Below are 17,681 nucleotides of genomic sequence, written 5' to 3' on the forward strand. Positions count from 1 at the left end.
TGATATCAACAGAAAGCTACACTGATCCACGCATGGGTTAATGAGAAATGGATATACATATAAAAATACTAAAATAATAATCGTGAGTGAATATATATATACAAGATATATACAAAAATATATATAAAGAATAAAAGATATACTAATCTAAAAATATTATGCTGACAATACAAATAAAATAAAAAATTAAAAAAGAAGAAAATAAATAATTATCTGTCCGAAATGAAGCAATTTAAATCAAAGTCCACGTTCAAACCTCTCGGGGCGAGAACCCTTGTTTCATGGATCCAATAAGACTCACGTTTACTTAATTGGCGTATGAAGTTACCTCCGCGCCAATGTTTGGTTACCGTCTCAATCCCCCAGAAGCTCAAACTCCTGGGGTTCTGAGAATGCACCAATTTGAAATGGCGAGACACATTATGAGTCTTGAGACCCTTTTTAATATTATTCACATGTTCGCCTAACCTCACATGTAGGGGTCTCGAAGTTCTACCAATATATTGGAGACCGCATCCACATTGTAACATATATACCACCCCTACAGTAGAACAGGTAATAAGTTTATCAATCTTATATTCCTTGTTATTACTAGTGGCAATAAAAGATTTTCTCCTTTTTACATTGCATCTGGAGTGTCTGCATGCCGTACACCTACCACACGCATAGAAGCCAGATAAAAAAGAGAAAAGTCTACTTTCAGTATGCACAGGAGGATCGATAACACTGGGTGCTATCTGGTCACGTAATGAGGGAGCTTTCTTGTATACAAAGGAGGGCCGTGCAGGTAGGAGAGGACCCAACACACGATCTTGTTTCAATATGAACCAGTTTTTAGCAACCACTTTTTCAAATTTCTTGTACTGTACATTATAATCCAGAACCATTCTAAAGTTAACCCCTTCCGCTTCTGATTCTTTTGCTTTATCTCCAACCAAGATAGATCTATCCATCTGTTGGACCAAAGACATTTCATGATCAAGGACAGATCTATCATATCCTTTTTCTTGAAATTTAGAGGATAAGGTTTGGGCCTGAAGCACAAAATCATCCACACGAGAACAGTTCCGCCTCAGTCTTACATACTGTCTTACATAAGCCATGTCTTATTTCAGTGCTATAACATCGCATTGCTTTTTTGGCAATAATATTTCTTCACATAGTTTATACAAGAGGAAGAGCCTGAAGAATCCTATCCCAGACATGGTCAGAGATAGAACTGATATCGCGCTCCCATTTTTCTCTTGATGGACAGTGAAACTTATTAGATGTACCTTAGATGTAACGGGAGAAGAAGAAAATTTAGCATATAAGCCATGTCACAACTGCAAAAAAAAAAAAAAAAAAAAAAAAAAAACTCGGGTTCAAAGAAAATTCCCTTACCAACTGATCAAAAGATTTAAGTACCCCCTCTCATAGAGATGAGATGGCATAAGAATCCCCGCTGGTTCCCGTCACTGAAAGTCCTGGAGGGTCAATATTTCAGGTAGCCTTTCATTGCCCCAAATAGCAGTATATTTTGTTAAGTAGGAAACCCCCATTGGACACCTAACTGAAATTTTTTAGACTTTTTTTGGGAACCAGTGACATTATTACAGTAGTCAGTGCTAAAAATATTCACTGTTATTGTACTAATGACACTGGCAGGCAAGGAATTAACATCAGGAGCGATCAAGGTTAAATGTGTTCCCTGTTTGTGTTTTCTAACTGTATGAGGGACTAGGGAAGACAAAGACAGGATCAGAGTGATCTCCCCTGTCATTTCAGAGATTTGCCCTGTTTAGATAGGCAGATCCCCATTCTGTCACTGCGGGGAATGATCGTGGGTGGCCGGTGGACATTGAGTCTGTCAGACCCACTGATTGGCTCCCCGCTGGCCACAAAAGCGAGTTCCGGAGCCAACCTACAGCTACAGCGATTTGCGGGAACGAGCCAACCTGAGGCAGTATGACGGCGGCTGGTCGGCAAGAGGTTAATAAAGATAATGTCTAGAAACCGTTCTTATAGTGTCCCCATTGCTGCAACATTCCGATACGCATAGAAGAAAACAATTTAGGATGTGCTGTGACCCCTTTCACACTGAGGCAGTTTTCAGGCATTTTAGTGCTAGAGATAGCGCCTGTAGAGCACCCAAAAACTGCCTCCCATTCATTGCAATGGGTCCTTTCACACTCGGACGGTGCGCTTGCGGGATGTTAGAAAAAGTCCTGCAAGCAGCATCCTTGGGGCAGTTTGGGAGTGCTGGATACAGCACTCCCAAAGCGCCCCTGCCCATTGGAATCAATGGGCGGCGCTTAAAAGCGCTGCAAAACTGGAGTTTTTAACCCCTTTCTTGGGGTTAAAAGCGCCCAGATAGCGGGCGAAAAACAGCGATAAAGCACTGCTAAAACTAGTGGCTCTAATGCGGCCGCAGTGTGAAAGGGGTCTAAGGGTTCCTGATCCTTCTTTGTCCACATTAAAGTGAGGCTAAACCCTCCTATTCTTTACAGCCAAGACAGCTGGCATCTTAGCCTCTATTTCTTGTGCAATTGCCACGGTGCTGCGCATGTGATTAGTTTCGGTACTATACATTTGATGGCTTGACAGTTCAGGTGAACGCACACGCAAATGTGAGAATTGTCATTCACGACATGCCTTGTATCTACTTTGAGAAAGAGTTGAAGTGGAAATAAAACCATGAATTTATCTGTTTCCCAAAACAGACAGTTGAGGCATGCCATGAATAACTGTCACAGTTGCTTGTGCTCTCAACTGAGCTGTCAAACCACTAATTGGCTGGTGTCATAAATGAGCACATGTGCAGATCAAACCAAAGCAAAGATGCCAGCTTCCTTGGCTGTAAAGATGTGGAGGGTTTAGTTCCGCTTTAAAATCCTTTTACTATCTCTTGATCTGTGGATCTCTAACTGCTGCCCCAGAATAATACATTTCTAATGTGTTCTCGGGTACGTTTTTCAGCTTTTTTTTTTTTTTTTTCCCCAACTGATATGCAAAAAGCAAAAAAGACTGTTATTCGGTGCTATGAATACATACAGTGTATGAACTTGGAGGACAGACCAGAAAATCTTGTGCATGCAGTGATTTCACATTAGCATATTCTTACAGGGATAAAAGGCACATTGTTGTATTTCCTATGACTTGTTAACTGCTGCTACAGCCTTATAAATGCTCCAGACTCGGCCAATCTACATAATGCAGAGATGGAAGGATGATGGAGATGCAGACTTTGATCTAGCACCTGTTGCCCGCTCCCTCCTTTATAAAGACTCTGCTTTCAGTAAGAATGATGCGGTGCCTACCCCCCCCCAACTGTCATTTAGCATGTGGGCGAGGTGGACACAGACCTGAAAAAAAGTTTATAATTGGCTATTTTAAAGGGAAATTATGTATTTTTGCAAGACCACAAAGTTTGTAGCATTTATTTAAAAAAATATATTGATTTGACCCGTATCTTTACATTCTTGCTGTTTTTTGAGCTTCTGTGTTCTTGTCAATGTGTTATAATAGATTTGTGCATTAACCACTCAAGGAAGCTCTGCCTTTGATACAGCCATTCAGTCTTCCTGCCTAAATCTTTACTCCAGGCGAATTGATAAATGCACTGATGAAATACATGTAAGGGAGTTGTTTTTAACCGCTTCAGCCCCGGAAGATTTTACCCCCTTCCTGACCAGAGCACTTTTTACAATTTGGCACTGGAACACTCAAACTGATAATTGAGCGGTCGTGCAATGCTGTACCCAAACTAAATTTGCATCCTTTTTTTTCCCCCACAAATAGCTTTGTTTTGGTGGTATTTGATCACCTCTGTGGTTTTTATTTTTTGTGCTATAAACAAAAGAACAGTGACAATTTTGAAAAAAACAAAACACACAATATCTTTTACTCTTTGCTATAATAAATATCCCACATTTTTTCTCAATATATTCTACATATTTTTGGTAAAAAAAAAAAAAAATCACAATAAGCGTATATTGATTGGTTTGTGCAAAAGTTATAGTGTATACAAAATAGGGATAGATTTTTTTTTTTTTTTATTAGTAATGGCTACGATCTGCGATTTTTACTGGGACTGCGATATTGTGTCAGACAAATTGGACACTTTTGACACATTTTTGTGACCATTGACAATTATACAGTGATCAGTGCTATAAAAATTCACTGATTACTGTTAAAATGTCACTGGCAGGGAAGGGATTAACACTAGGGGGTGATCAAGGGGTTAACTATGTTCTAACTGTAGAGGGGATGGGACTTGCTAGGGGAAGAGAGAGATTGGTGTTCATACTTTGTATGAACGCACGATCAGTCTCTTTTCTGGGATCTGTGTATTTACACACACACACAGATCCCGGTTCTCGCTGTGTCACAAGCGATCGCATGAGCCTGGCGGTCATCGCGCCTGTCGGGCACTCGCATCAGCTCTAGGGGCGAGCGTGTGCCTCTGATGGCGCATGCTTGCCCCTAGTGGCCAAAGGGAGAAGCGACGTAACATAACGATGTTTTGCCCAGCTGTGCCATTCTGCCACAGTGAAACTGCGGCAGAAGTTCGGCAAGTGGTTTACTGCTAAAGTATTTGTATTTCTTCCCGTCCACTGAGGGACACCATAATTCATAGACTACAAGATTATTCTGCCGTCTACAGGAGAATTGAACAGTGTCAACAAAATTGTGGGCATCCCAGGTTAACCCCTCCTACTCCCAGCATGTCCTTCTTTTTTTGCTAGTATTCTAAAATTGCCGTGTTTACTCCACTGTACTGAGAAAATTTTAAACTTTATGCTAGCTACACTTTTTTCTTCAATCAAGTTTGCTGCTTCATTGCTGCTGGCCTAATATCAATATGCATCTATTTGAAATTGCTTCCCTTAACCTGACTTTGGAGGCATTACACAGATGCTGAAATGTGGTGTTTGCAAGACTTGACTTGATGTATTGGCAAAAGTTAGTGGTGGAGCAGCTTGCATGTCCAGTGTCATTAGCATTGGTCTGCATAATCACTTTGTGAAGTGATCTTGCTAGTAGCACCACTGGGCGCCATTAAATAACCATGAGTATTAGAGGTCTTATCTTGTACCCAAAAAGACCTATACCGTCTGGGCTGTTATTGGCATGATGCATGCCACCGTAAAACTTGAAGAACAGCCCATAGCCTCTATAAATGCTGCCTACCAAGTCTGTCATCACATATGAAAGGCATATTTCTCTTAGTGTTTGACAAGGAACTTTAACCGCACTCTTGGTCATTTCACAGGGTTTGGGACTAGCGAGAGCCTTCTCGGCCTGAACACTTTTACAGATAAGCAGTCACATGCTCCCATAGACCCAGAAGCATTGGGTATTGTTTTGGGTTGCAATGAATTAAGGTGTGGAAAGGAAGCTCAGGCAAGATAAATAATAAAAGGGTTGGGGGGGGGGGCCCTTTGCAGGACTGTCACTTTGCTCTACATGGCCAAAGAAAGTAACGTTGTCTATTAATCAATACCATCCTTTACTGTACAAACATACTTATAAATACCTAGTTTGCAATACATTTTTTTTTTTCTGTAGTTTAGTTTTAACATCTGCTGAGATATGATGGCAGCCATATAGGGAGAGTATTTTTTTTTTTGGTGGGTTTGCGATGCATGGTTTGAAGGAACAGTAAAGCACCTAGTGAAAATGGCCCCCAAAAAGTAGCCTGCATATATGTATTAAACTAATATGGCTGTCCCAATGTGCAAATAGAATTACAAACGACATATATGTAAAACATTGTTTTTCTCAAGCTGATCTTGACAATTATTGAAAAACATTTCCTATACCAGTTTAATAATATATTTTTATATAGGGAAAAATTACCAGACTTCTTCTGTATGTCATTGCCAGTCTCCTTATTAGTGCAGTATTCCTTCCCAGGTCTATCTTTTTCTCGGAACTGCAGACACATCAGGATATAATGGAATGGCAAACTTGGTTCTATGTTAATTTTTCACCTAAAGTGGTTGTAAACCCACTTTAAAAAAATAACAATAAAAAACGAACACCTGCAAGACAAAGGCATAATGAGCTAGCTAGCTCATTATGTAATACTCACCTGAGATCGAAGCCCTCACTGCGGCGCCTGTACATCACTCCCGGGAGTTACTTCCGGGTATCGCGGCTCCTGCGTTGTGATTGGCCGGAGCCGCAATGACGTCACTCCCGTGCATGCGCGCGGCGATGGCACACTCACTGAAGCTACAGCACATACGTGCCATTGCTTCGGTTTGTGTCAGTGCGCATGTGCCGATGTCGTTCGCACATGCAAATACAGGGGCTATCTCCTAAACCGTGCAGGTTTAGGAAACATCCTGGGTTATAGGTAAGCCTTATTATAGGCTTACCTATAGCACAAAGTGGTCTGTAAGGGTTAACAACCTCTTTAATATACAACAGTATGTGTCATTTGGTTAAACCAACTGCACAGATATCATTTGGGCAGAAACAACATAATTTATTATAATCAACACCTTAACTTGTCCGTATGAACAGTGTACTGAGCTGCATGTGTACAAAACCACCCTTCATGTAGCTTCATGTTCGACTCCCATTTAAAAAATACCTTCTATATCCTAATTCTGGGTATAATATAAGATATACTATATTATAGTCCTGTCTGAAAATCTGCAAAACAGTGTATTTTTTTATTTTTTTTAACTTCACATATTAACTAAATTGAGGGGGAGTTATCCAATTAATCAAAACAATAATCAGCCAACTAATTGATTATGAAAAAAATCATTAGTTGCAGCCCTAGTCTCAACTGTTGATCTATTTTTAGATCCTAGTCTCAACTGTTTGATTTATTTTTAGATCCTGGTCTCAACTGTTCGATCTATTGTTAGATCCTGGATCTATTTTTAGATCCTGGTCTCAACTGTTGATCTCTTTTTAGATCCTGGTCTCAACTGTTGATTTATTTTTAGATCCTGGTCTCAACTGTTGATCTATTTTTAGATCCTGGTCTCAACTGTTGATCTATTTTTAGATCCTGGTCTCAACTGTTGATCTATTTTTAGATTCTAGTCTCAACTGTTGATCTATTTTTAGATCCTGGTCTCAACTGTTGATCTATTTTTAGATCCTGGTCTCAACTGTATGATTTTGTTTTCAGATCTTGGTCTAAATAGTTTGATCTATTTTTTAGATTCTGGTGTCAGCTGTTAAGTCTTTTTTTTTTTTTTTTTGATCTTGGGATCCAAGAAGAGGAGGATCTGGACTGCTCTGCGCAAAACCACTGCACAGAGCAGTTAAATATAAAATGTTTGTTATGTTTGAACAAAAAACCCTAGACTTTAGTATCACTTTAACTTTCTCTTTGGCTCTTCAAATCTATAAAGGTATATTCTCTTATCTGACCTTACTTTCAAAGTGGCCTTCCTTTTGGCTATCACTTCTGTGTGGAAGCTCTAAGTTATCGACTTCATATTGTAAAGAGCCTTTCCTAATGTTACACAAAGTCAAAATCGGTGAGAAGAATGCCACCCTTACAGGTAGCTAAGGGACCACTGGTGTAAAGCCACTGAATCTTTCAAGTAGCATTGTATCAGGAACTGTGCAGGCACCGTCAACCCCTATGTCATGGTCAGGGGTCTGGCTCAGAGGCCAGTAGCTATATCAGTACAGAGGCTCTCGCCAACCAGCAGGATACGTAGAGCAGCAAGTCATTTAGGCGGATGACATGGGCTCACCCGAGGTGCAGATTGTAGGCATTAACTGGTGTTTAACAGAACTTCTGATGGTGGAGGTGGGTTTTTCTGCATGTTAGTACCAAGTTGCGGTCCTCAGGATCACCCCACAGGGAGGTGAGCAAGCCAGGGTCCAGTAGCCGATATAGTAGGTAGAGATCAAGCAGAAGCATAGTCAGTAAACAAGCAAAAGTCGTTAACACATAGTCGCAGTTGTGATTAAGTAAAAGCATAGTCAAGGAACAAGCTAAAGGTGGGTAACGAGCAGTACAAATAAGATACGATTGATAGCAGCAGTGACCTGAGCGAGATCTTGGCTGGAGAGGGCACAATAATCTGGCAAACGGGAAGTGAGGAGACATGGCTTTTATAAGAAGTTCATGGGAGGAGCAAGGAGTTCAAAGTTGTGCAGAAAGAAGGCAGGATTGTCCAATGCAGCAGACAGGGTGCTGTCAAGTGGCTCAACAAGAAGATTAACTGACAGACACAGCAGAGGTCCCAGGTTCAGATCCAGGCTTTAACACCCTAAAATTAAGGGTTCCACCCTTCCTTGCTAAAGCACCAGATGCGTCAGTGCTTCATTGGCTTTTTAGCATCAGTTTCTCAGAGTTGCACAGCTGCCACCTTGTCTTCTGTTCACACATTTGTTAAAGAGGAACAGCAGTCTGCTCACATAATTTGTAATAAGAACATATTTTCCATTCTGAAGCTTCCCTGCAGCCACTTTGCATATTATTATATATATACTGTGATTCTGTACTTGTCAATATGCAATGGGGAGGATGCGAGCTGCTCTGTGCAAAATCACTGCACAGCGCAGGTGAGTATGACATGGTTGTTTAAAGAAAAAAAAAGACTAAAGCTCCTGTGCCCCGTACTGCACTGTCTTTCAAGAAATAGATTTTACTGCCAAGTCAAAAAACCAATTTTTTTTTTTTCTTGCAATGATTAAAAATACTGCTCTAAGTGTCCTTTTTATCCCTAAAGTCTAGGCAAGACAGTATATGGGTTTTCAACAACATTAGAAACTTAGATCATTTCTTTTCAAACAAATAGCTTTCTTTTGGTGGTATTTGATCACCACTGGCGTTTTTATTTTTTTGTGACAAACGAAAAAAAGACCGGAAGTTTAGGGAAATATATATACACACACACCTAAATTTATATTTATATATATATGAGGGGAACTGCCTATCTGCCACTGACATCACCAGTGACATTAATACAGGGATCAGTCAGTGATAATACTATACACTGTCACTGTACTAATGACACTGGCTGGGAAGGGGTTAACATCTAGGGCGATCCACGGGTAAAAAGTGTGCTGCTTTTTCTACTAGATCTCTCAGTAAAGCATGGATGAGAAACTGAAAAATTGCTACCTATGTATAGAGCTCTGTTCTTTTTATCAACACAGAGCTCTAGGCTGTGATTGTATACAGCCGATCAGCATATCCCTTGCTGACAGGCTCATGGGTGCTGGGTGGGGGGTGCACATAAGCGTGTGTTAAACCTGGATGTAGGCAGTGGTGTACGGATACTTTGTTATGCCTACACTCACGCTTGACCGAAGTAAATTGCAGGCGGATGGGAAGTGGTTAAACTGATGCCATTTTATTACTGCAATTTACACAATCAATTACCTCTGTTCCAGGTGCTGACGTTACAGTCACAGATCGAGAAGTAGCCTTGGAATTTCTAAAGACAAATGTTCATGATAATCTTCCAGCAGATCTTCTACACAAAATGTCTGTGAAACCACTTGAATGGGGCAAAGGGTTGGAGAATTTCTCAACATTTGATGTCATAGTAGGAGCAGATATCATCTATCTGGAGGAAACCTTCCAAGATCTGCTGAAGACTATTCTCCATCTAAGTACAGAAAATACTGTGATCTTATTATCTTGCAAGATTAGATACCAACGTGACCATCAGTTCCTGGACATGATGAGACAACATTTTCAAGTGGTTCAGGTCCTTTATGATGAGAAAGTTGATGTCCATATTTTTAAAGCGTTGAAGATAGGTCAGAGAGAAGAACTTTAATGCAGAAATAGATTATTATATTAGGCAAAGGTGTACATTTTCATTAAATAGAATCTGTTCGACCAGGTGTTAAGTGGCACAGCTAAAGCTCCCATCCAAAGCTGGAGGCTGCCATTATGTGAGTTTCAGAAAGCGAGCTGCTTCCAGGACAGAATGATACAAAGCCAGGATCCTGCCCTAAAAGTAGTATTACTTCTGGAAACTGACCTATAGTACTGGACTGAACGGGAAAAAAAGAGCTATCTTGACTGCTTTCCTTAAAGCCCCACTGGACATTGGCTGCATGACATTTTGCAAGTTTTATTTTGGGCCATTTACATAATCTTCTTTAAGTATTTGGATTACATGTTGATATTTTTCAGTCTTTAAGCTGCATTTGCCATTTTTAAAATAAACTACGCATTTTATAGTTTGTTCTCAATGTTGCACTGTGCTGAATATATATTATTGTACCTGTTGCTTTTAATTTTCATGAAATAAATAAAAGAATATATATATATTTACATACATACAATATCTCACAAAAGTGAGTACACCCCTCACATTTTTGTAAATATTTTATCATATCTTTTCTATGGCTAATTGGGCCCAATTTGGACATTTTTCACTTAGGGGTGTACTCACTTTTGTTGCCAGTGGTTTAGACATTAATGGCTGTGTGCTGAGCTATTTTGAGGGGTGTCAGGTCACCTTGAGGCGAGGTGACAGGTGCACACCGTAGGGATCTGGAGTGCACCGCAAGGTTGTGGACCCTACGGCTGACTGCTGCAGACGGGGGACAGATCCCACTGGGGTTAGAGCGTAAGATTCCCTGGGGTGCGGAGTCTAAGAGCCAGCACGTGTTCACCAGTGGTGAGGATGGACTTGGCTGCAACTGGCTCCAGGTCGCGACCCCCAGGGTCCCCCAGTTCACACCCACAGTAGGCAACAGGAGTATAGGGATGGTGAGGGACAAAGCCAAGGTCGGGGCCACAAGCAGACAAGAATAGTCGGGTACATGCCAAAAGGTCAGGATCACAGGCAAACAGGGATAGTCAAGACACGCCAAAGTCGGTAACGGAAAATAGAAGCAGAGCAGAGCAGGAAACAGAAAGCTAACACACAAAGGAATACAAAATGGTTGATCAGCACTGATGGCCTGCAGTGCACAGGTTAATATAGGGCTCCCTGATAGGGCCTGGGGTGGAGCCATGCTTAGAGGAGAGGTTATAAAAACCACCAGGTGGAAGTGGCTGGCCTCTTAGTCTGAAGACATGAGGGGAGGTAAGCAAACACAGGAAGATCACTGCATAACCATGACAAGGGAACAGCAAATTTACACTGTTATACAAACTGTACACTCACTACTTTCAATTGTAGCAAAGCGTAATTTCTTCAGTGTTGTCACATGAAAAGGTATAATATATTTTTTACAAAAATGTGAGGGGTGTACTCACTTTTGTGAGCTACTGTACACTCTGTATACATGCACATACATACACTCTCCACTTATTTTTAAAATGTACTTTTGCATATAACGTCACCAGGTATATCAAAGGGCTATGGACTAGTGTTATTATTTGCAATACTTCTCTCTGTGTCTGAACATGGACATACCTCCATTGGCCATTTGCTTCTTTTGAAGACCATCAGCCATTCTACAGTAGCTGATTACATTAAAATCTACACCAGTTTCAATAGGTAACCATAATCTAGAAAAGTTTTTCGTGACCATTGATACCTCTGAGAAAGGCGTGGTATAGTACAGGTATGCATGTTTTTGAAGGTATCATTTTAAAGCGAGACTCCTTATTGATGGCACGCAGGTGAATTATGTATGTAGAGTGGATATAAAAAGTCTACACACCCCTGATAAAATGTCAGGTTTCTGTGATGTAAAAAAATGAAACAAAGATAAATCATTACAGAAATTTCACCACCTTTTAATGTGACCTGTACAACTCAATTAAAAGACACACTGAAATCTTTTACATTGATGGAAGTTAAAATAAAAAAACGAAAATAATATGGTTGCATAAGTGTGCACACCCTTAAACTAATACTTTGAAGCACCTTTTGATTTTATTACAGCATCCAGTTTTTTTTTGGGGGGGTATGAGTCTATCGCCATTCTCTCTCCAAAACTCTCCAAATCTGTTAGATTGTGAGGGAATCTCCTGTGCACAGCCCTCTTCAGATAACTCCACAGATTTTCAATCGGATTCAGGTCTGGGCTCTGACTGGACCATTCCAAAACTTTAATCTTCTTCTGATGAAGCCATTCCTTTGATTTTGATTTATGCTTTGGGTTGTTGTCATGCTGAAAGATGAATTCCCTCTTCATGTTCAGCTTTCTAGCAGAAGCCTGAAGATTTTGTGCCAATATTCACTGGTATTTTGAACTGTTCATATATCCCTCTACCTTTACTAAGGCCCCTGTTTCTGCTGAAGTAAAATGGCCCCAAAGCATTATGATGCCACCATCATGCTTCACAGTGGGTATGGTGTTCTTTTGGTGATGTGCATTATTGTTTTTGTGCCAAACGTATCTTTTGGTATTATGGCCAAAAAGTTCAACCTTGGTTTCATCAGACCATAACACATTTTCCCACATGCTTTTGGGAGACTTCAGATGTGTTTTTACAAAATTTAGCCAGTCTAGGATGTTTTTCTTTGTAAGAAAAGGCTTCCATCTTGCCACTCTACCCCATGGCCCAGACATATGAAGAATACAGGAGATTGTTGTCACATGTACCACACAGCCAGTACTTGCCAGATATTCCTGCAGCTCCTTTAACCACTTCAGCCGCAGACCATTTTGCTGGTCAAAGACCAGACCACTTTTTGCGATTCGGCACTGCGTCGCTTTAACTGACAATTGCGCGGTTGTGCGACGTGGCTCCCAAACAAAATTGAAGTCCCACAATTTTTTCCCACAAATAGAGCTTTCTTTTGGTGGTATTTGATCACCCCTGCGGTTTTTATTTTTTGCACTATAAACAAAAATAGAGTGACAATTTTGAAAAAAACGCATTATTTTTTACTTTTTGTTATAATAAATATCCCCCAAAAATATATTTAAAAAAAACATTTTTTTCCCTCAGTTTAGGCCGATGCATATTCTTCTACATATTTTTGGTATAAAAAAAAAATCGCAATAAGCGATTGATTGGTTTGAGCAAAAGTTATAGCGTTTACAAAATAGAGGATAGTTTTATGGCATTTTTATAAAAAAAATGTTTACTAGTAATGGGCGCGATAAGCGATTTTTTTTTTTTTATTGTGACTGCGACATTATGGCGGACTCATTCGACATTTTTGACACATTTTTGGGACCATTGTCATTTATACAGCAATCACTGCTATATAAATGCAGTGATTCCTGTGTAAATGACACTGGCAGTGAAGGGGTTAACCAGTGGGTGGCAGTGTAGGGGTGTGTTACTAACTGAGGGGCTGGGCTTTCATTTAGTGAACACTGATCTCTGCTCCAATCACATGGAGCAGAGATCAGCGTCACTAGTTTCTAGGCAGAATGGAGAAATGCTGTTTACAATAGCATTTCTCCGTTCAGCCGCCCCGTGAGACGATCGCGGGTATGCTTGCGGCGATCGAGTCCGCGAGACCCGCGACCGGACTCACGGGGGTACCTGTACGCCAATATGCCTGCCCGTGCCATTCTGTCGACGTACATCGCCGTTGGTCGGGTTAATGTTGCTGTGGGCCTTTTGGCAGCCTCCCTGACCAGTTTTTTCTTCTCGTCTTTTCATCAATTTTGGAGGGACGTCCAATTCTTGATAATGTCACTGTTGTGCTATATTTTTTCCACTTGATGACTGTCTTCACTGTGTTCCATGGTATATTTAATGCCTTGGAAATTCTTTTGTACCCTTCTCCTGACTGATACCTTTTAACACTGCAATCCCACTGATGCTTTGGAAGTTCTCTGCAGACCATGGCTTTTACTGTAGGATGTGACTAAGAAAATGTCAGGAAAGACCTACTAGAAAAAGTTCTGAAATTATTTATCTTTCTCATTTTTTACATCACGGAAACCTGACATTTTAACAGGGATGGGTAGACTTTTTATATCCACTGTATATAATTACTGCTTATCTGACAAAGGATTTTTCATTTTGGCTAGGCTTTCTTGTAAAACACAAAAAAAGGAACACAAGGGGGTGCCAGCTAAGTGCAGCATCAATGGGTTTATTACAATTAAAAGCCAAATGCAAACTCACAGAAATATAAAATCAAGGAGCTTATCTGCAGCCAGGGTGGATTTGAATTAAATCAAGTTGATTTAAATCAACTTGTTTTAAATCATAATTTTTAAAGAGCTACTGTCCTCTCTGTCCTGCAGCGGCTCCTCCTCTGACCCACTGTTGACTCACCGTCAGTCCCATTCACTTTAACGGCTAGTGATGCGGCAGTGACACAATAAGGTGAGGGACGTGGCGGCAGAAGGTGAGTGGATGCCTGCTAACAGGTGCTGCCATGATGGATCTGAAATGACAGGTGTTCTTTAACCACTTTAGCCCCGGACCAATTTTCAGCCTAAGGACCAGAGGTCTTTTTACAATTTTGCACTGCACTGCTTTAACTGGTAATTGCGCGGTCATGCAATGTTGTACCCAAACAAAATTTGCGTCCTTTTTTTCCCGCAAATAGAGCTTTCTTTTTATGGTATTTGATTGCCTCTGCGATTTTTATTTTTTGCGATATAAATGGAAAAAGACCGAAAATTTTGAGAAAAAAAAGATATTTTCTACTTTTTGTTATAAGAAAAATCGAATAAACTCAATTTTAGTCATACATTTAGGGCAAAATTTATTCAGCCACATGTCTTTAGTAAAAAAAAATGTCAATAAGTGTATATTTATTGGTTTGCGCAAAAGTTATAGCGTCTACAAACTAGAGTACATTTTCTGGAATTTACACAGCTTTTCATTTATGACTGCCTATCTCATTTCTTGAGGTGCTAAAATGGCAGGGCAGTACAAACCCCCCCCCCCCCAAATTACCCCATTTTGGAAAGTAGACACCCCAAGGAAATTGCTGAGGGGCATGTTGAGCCCACTGAATATTTTTTTTTTTGTCCCAAGTGATTGAATAATGACACAAAAAAAAAAAAAAAGTTCACAAAAAGTTGCCACTAAATTTTATATTGCTCACACATGCCATAGTTATATGTGGAATTGCACCCCAAAATATATTCTGCTGCTTCTCCTGAGTACGGGGATACCACATATGTGGGATTTTTTGGGAGTCTAGCCACGTACGGCACCCCGAAATCCAATCACTGCCTTCAGGATTTCTAAGGGTGCAAATTTTTGATTTCACTCCTCACTACCTATCACAATTTCGAAGGCCATAAAATGCCAAAATAACACAAAACCCCCCCAAATTACCCCATTTTGGAAAGTAGACACCCCAAGCTATTTACTGAGAGTCATGTTGAGTCCATGAAATATTTTATATTTTGCCACAAGTTGCAGGAATATTACAATTTTTTTTTTTTTTTTTGCACAAAGTTGTCACTAAATGATATATTGCTCACACACGCTATGGGCATAAGTCAAATTACACCCCAAAATAAATTCTGCTGCTTCTCCCGAGTACGGGGATACCACATGTGGGGGACTTTTTGGGAGCCTAGCCACGTACGGGACCCCGAAACCAAGCACTGCCTTCCGGATTTAAATATAAAACGCTACCAAAAAAAAACTGTTAGCGAACGCAGGGATCAGGCCTGACTCTGCGAACGCTGCAGTTATGTGTTTAGTGTTTTGTAAGTGACAGCAATCGATCGATACTGCACTTGGGTGGGCTGGGTGGAGGGGCAAAACGCAGGTGCTAGCAGGTATCTGGGCTGATCCCGCTAACAATGTGTTTTTTTGGAACCCTAAACTGCTGGGGACGCTAGTATAGATCTGATCAGATATTGATCTGTTCAGATTCTATACCACTACAGGAGGTGTATGCTTTGCGCGTGGGTGTTAGCGGTACTGGCACTAACCTAGCACTGCCTGGTGGCGACGCAGACCCTGACACTAAAACCTAATTGATATCACCCGCCGGGTGATCAGGGGGTTAAACCTTTATTGGGTAATAAATGGTGGGTGCCCTGATGCTATAAGAAGCAAACTAACTAACCAGAGTCACCCGTAACACTTATACGGTGATCACTGGTGAAAGGGTTAACTAGGGGCAATCAGGGGGTTCAAATTTTTATTAGGTAGTATATGGGGGTCCCTGGCGCTATATAAAAACCTGACGGGGAACCTAAATAACTAACTGGCTAACCAGCGTCACCAGTGACACTTATATGGTGATTGCTGGTGAAAGGGTTAACTAGGGGCAATCAGGGGGTTAAAACCATTATTGGGTAGTATATCGGGGTACCTAGCGCTATAAAAACCTGGCGGTGAACCTAAAAAAATAACTAGCTACCTAGCGACACTAATGCAGCGATCAGAAAAATGATCGCTTAGTGACACTGGCAAAAGGGGGTGAAAGGGTTAACTAGGGGCAATCAGGGGGTTAAAACCGTTATTGGGTAGTATATCGGGGTACCTAGCGCTATAAAAACCTGGCGGTGAACCTAAAAAAAAACTAGCTACCTAGCGACACTAATGCAGCGATCAGAAAAATGATCGCTTAGTGACACTGGCAAAAGGGGGTGAAAGGGTTAACTCTAAGGGCAATCAGGGGGTTAAATCTTTATTGGGGGGTGGTAGGGGGCTACCCTGGACCTACTAACACTAACTGCCCTGACACTTTTTACTTTTACAACTGACACTGAATGCAGTGATCAATAAATAAATGATCACTGCAATCAGTGACACTGTGACTGGGGGGGGGGGTTGTGTGCCTGTGTGTTAGTGTCAGTGTAGTGTTTGGTGCAGACTTACTGTGTCCTCTCCTCGTAGTCTGGTCAATATACCGCCCCGAGGAGAATGACATCACTTCCTCCCTGCCTGTGTATAAAATACACAGTGGGAGGAAGCTTCTCATTCGCCAGGAGTGATCGAGAGGGGATGGCCAGAAACCAACGGCCATCCCCTCATCCCGGATCGCTCCTGAAGCGAACCGGACCGCCGCATCCAGCGGGAGGGGGTTCGATCGGACCCCCCACCCGCTGGAAGGCAAGCACGTACATGTACGTGCTTGTGCCTGTACATGCCATTGTGATGACGTACAATGGCATGCGGCGGTCGTTAAGTGTAAGGACTCATTCTTGCTAGTAGTTAAAATCTTTAATATTTGCACACAAAATGAAGGTTTCCTATTTAGAATAATAAGCTGTCAGGTCAGTAAAGGGGCGATATCAGAACAGATTTTAGGTTAATAGTTTAAAGCGGTAGTCCGCCGGGATTGCGCGTTTTTTTTTTTTAAAAGCCAGCAGCTACAAATACTGCAGCTGCTGACTTTTAAAATAGTGACACTTACCTGTCCAGCGCGCCCGCGATGCCGGCACCCGAAGCCGATCTCTCGATCGTCTCTCGGGTGCTGCCGCCGCCATCTTGGGTATGGGAATCAGAAAGTGGAGCCTTTCGGCTTCATTTCCCGGTTCCCTACTGCGCATGCACGAGTCGCGCTGCACAATGAGGATAGACCCGCTGCCTCTGGGATCTGTGTGTTTCCCAGCAGGCAGCGGGGGACTTTCGGAAAGGGGCGTAATCTATGCCCCTTTCCGCAGAAAGCTATCCAGGAAGTGGGTGCAGATACCTGTACTGTACAGGTACCTGCACCCCCCTCCCCCCTGAAAGGTGCCAATTGTGGCGGCGGAGGGGGGGGAGGATTCCAATGAGCGGAAGGTCCACTTTAGGGTGGACCTCCGCTTTAATCACACATTGGATAACTACTCGGATTATTTTATGTAGTTAAAACAATAACATTATATTTCATATTCTTGTATTTGCTTAAGGGCCGGTTCACACAGCG

At 41.4% G+C, this 17,681-nt stretch overlaps 1 protein-coding gene across 1 annotated transcript in view; it reads left to right on the forward strand.

Moving 5' to 3' along the window:
- Positions 1-10,176, forward strand: part of METTL21A (methyltransferase 21A, HSPA lysine) — a 39,801-nt gene extending 29,625 nt beyond the window's left edge. The window contains exon 4 of the mRNA XM_077448494.1: positions 9,364-10,176. Coding sequence (XP_077304620.1) covers positions 9,364-9,755 — 392 coding nt within the window. The 3' untranslated portion in view covers positions 9,756-10,176. The remainder of the gene's footprint in view (positions 1-9,363) is intronic.
- Positions 10,177-17,681: the final 7,505 nt, after the last annotated feature.

This window comes from Lithobates pipiens, unplaced genomic scaffold, assembly GCF_037356315.1.
Source record: "Lithobates pipiens isolate NorthernLeopardFrog02 unplaced genomic scaffold, aLitPip1_a1.2 Scaffold_22, whole genome shotgun sequence".
Lineage (NCBI taxonomy): Eukaryota > Metazoa > Chordata > Amphibia > Anura > Ranidae > Lithobates > Lithobates pipiens.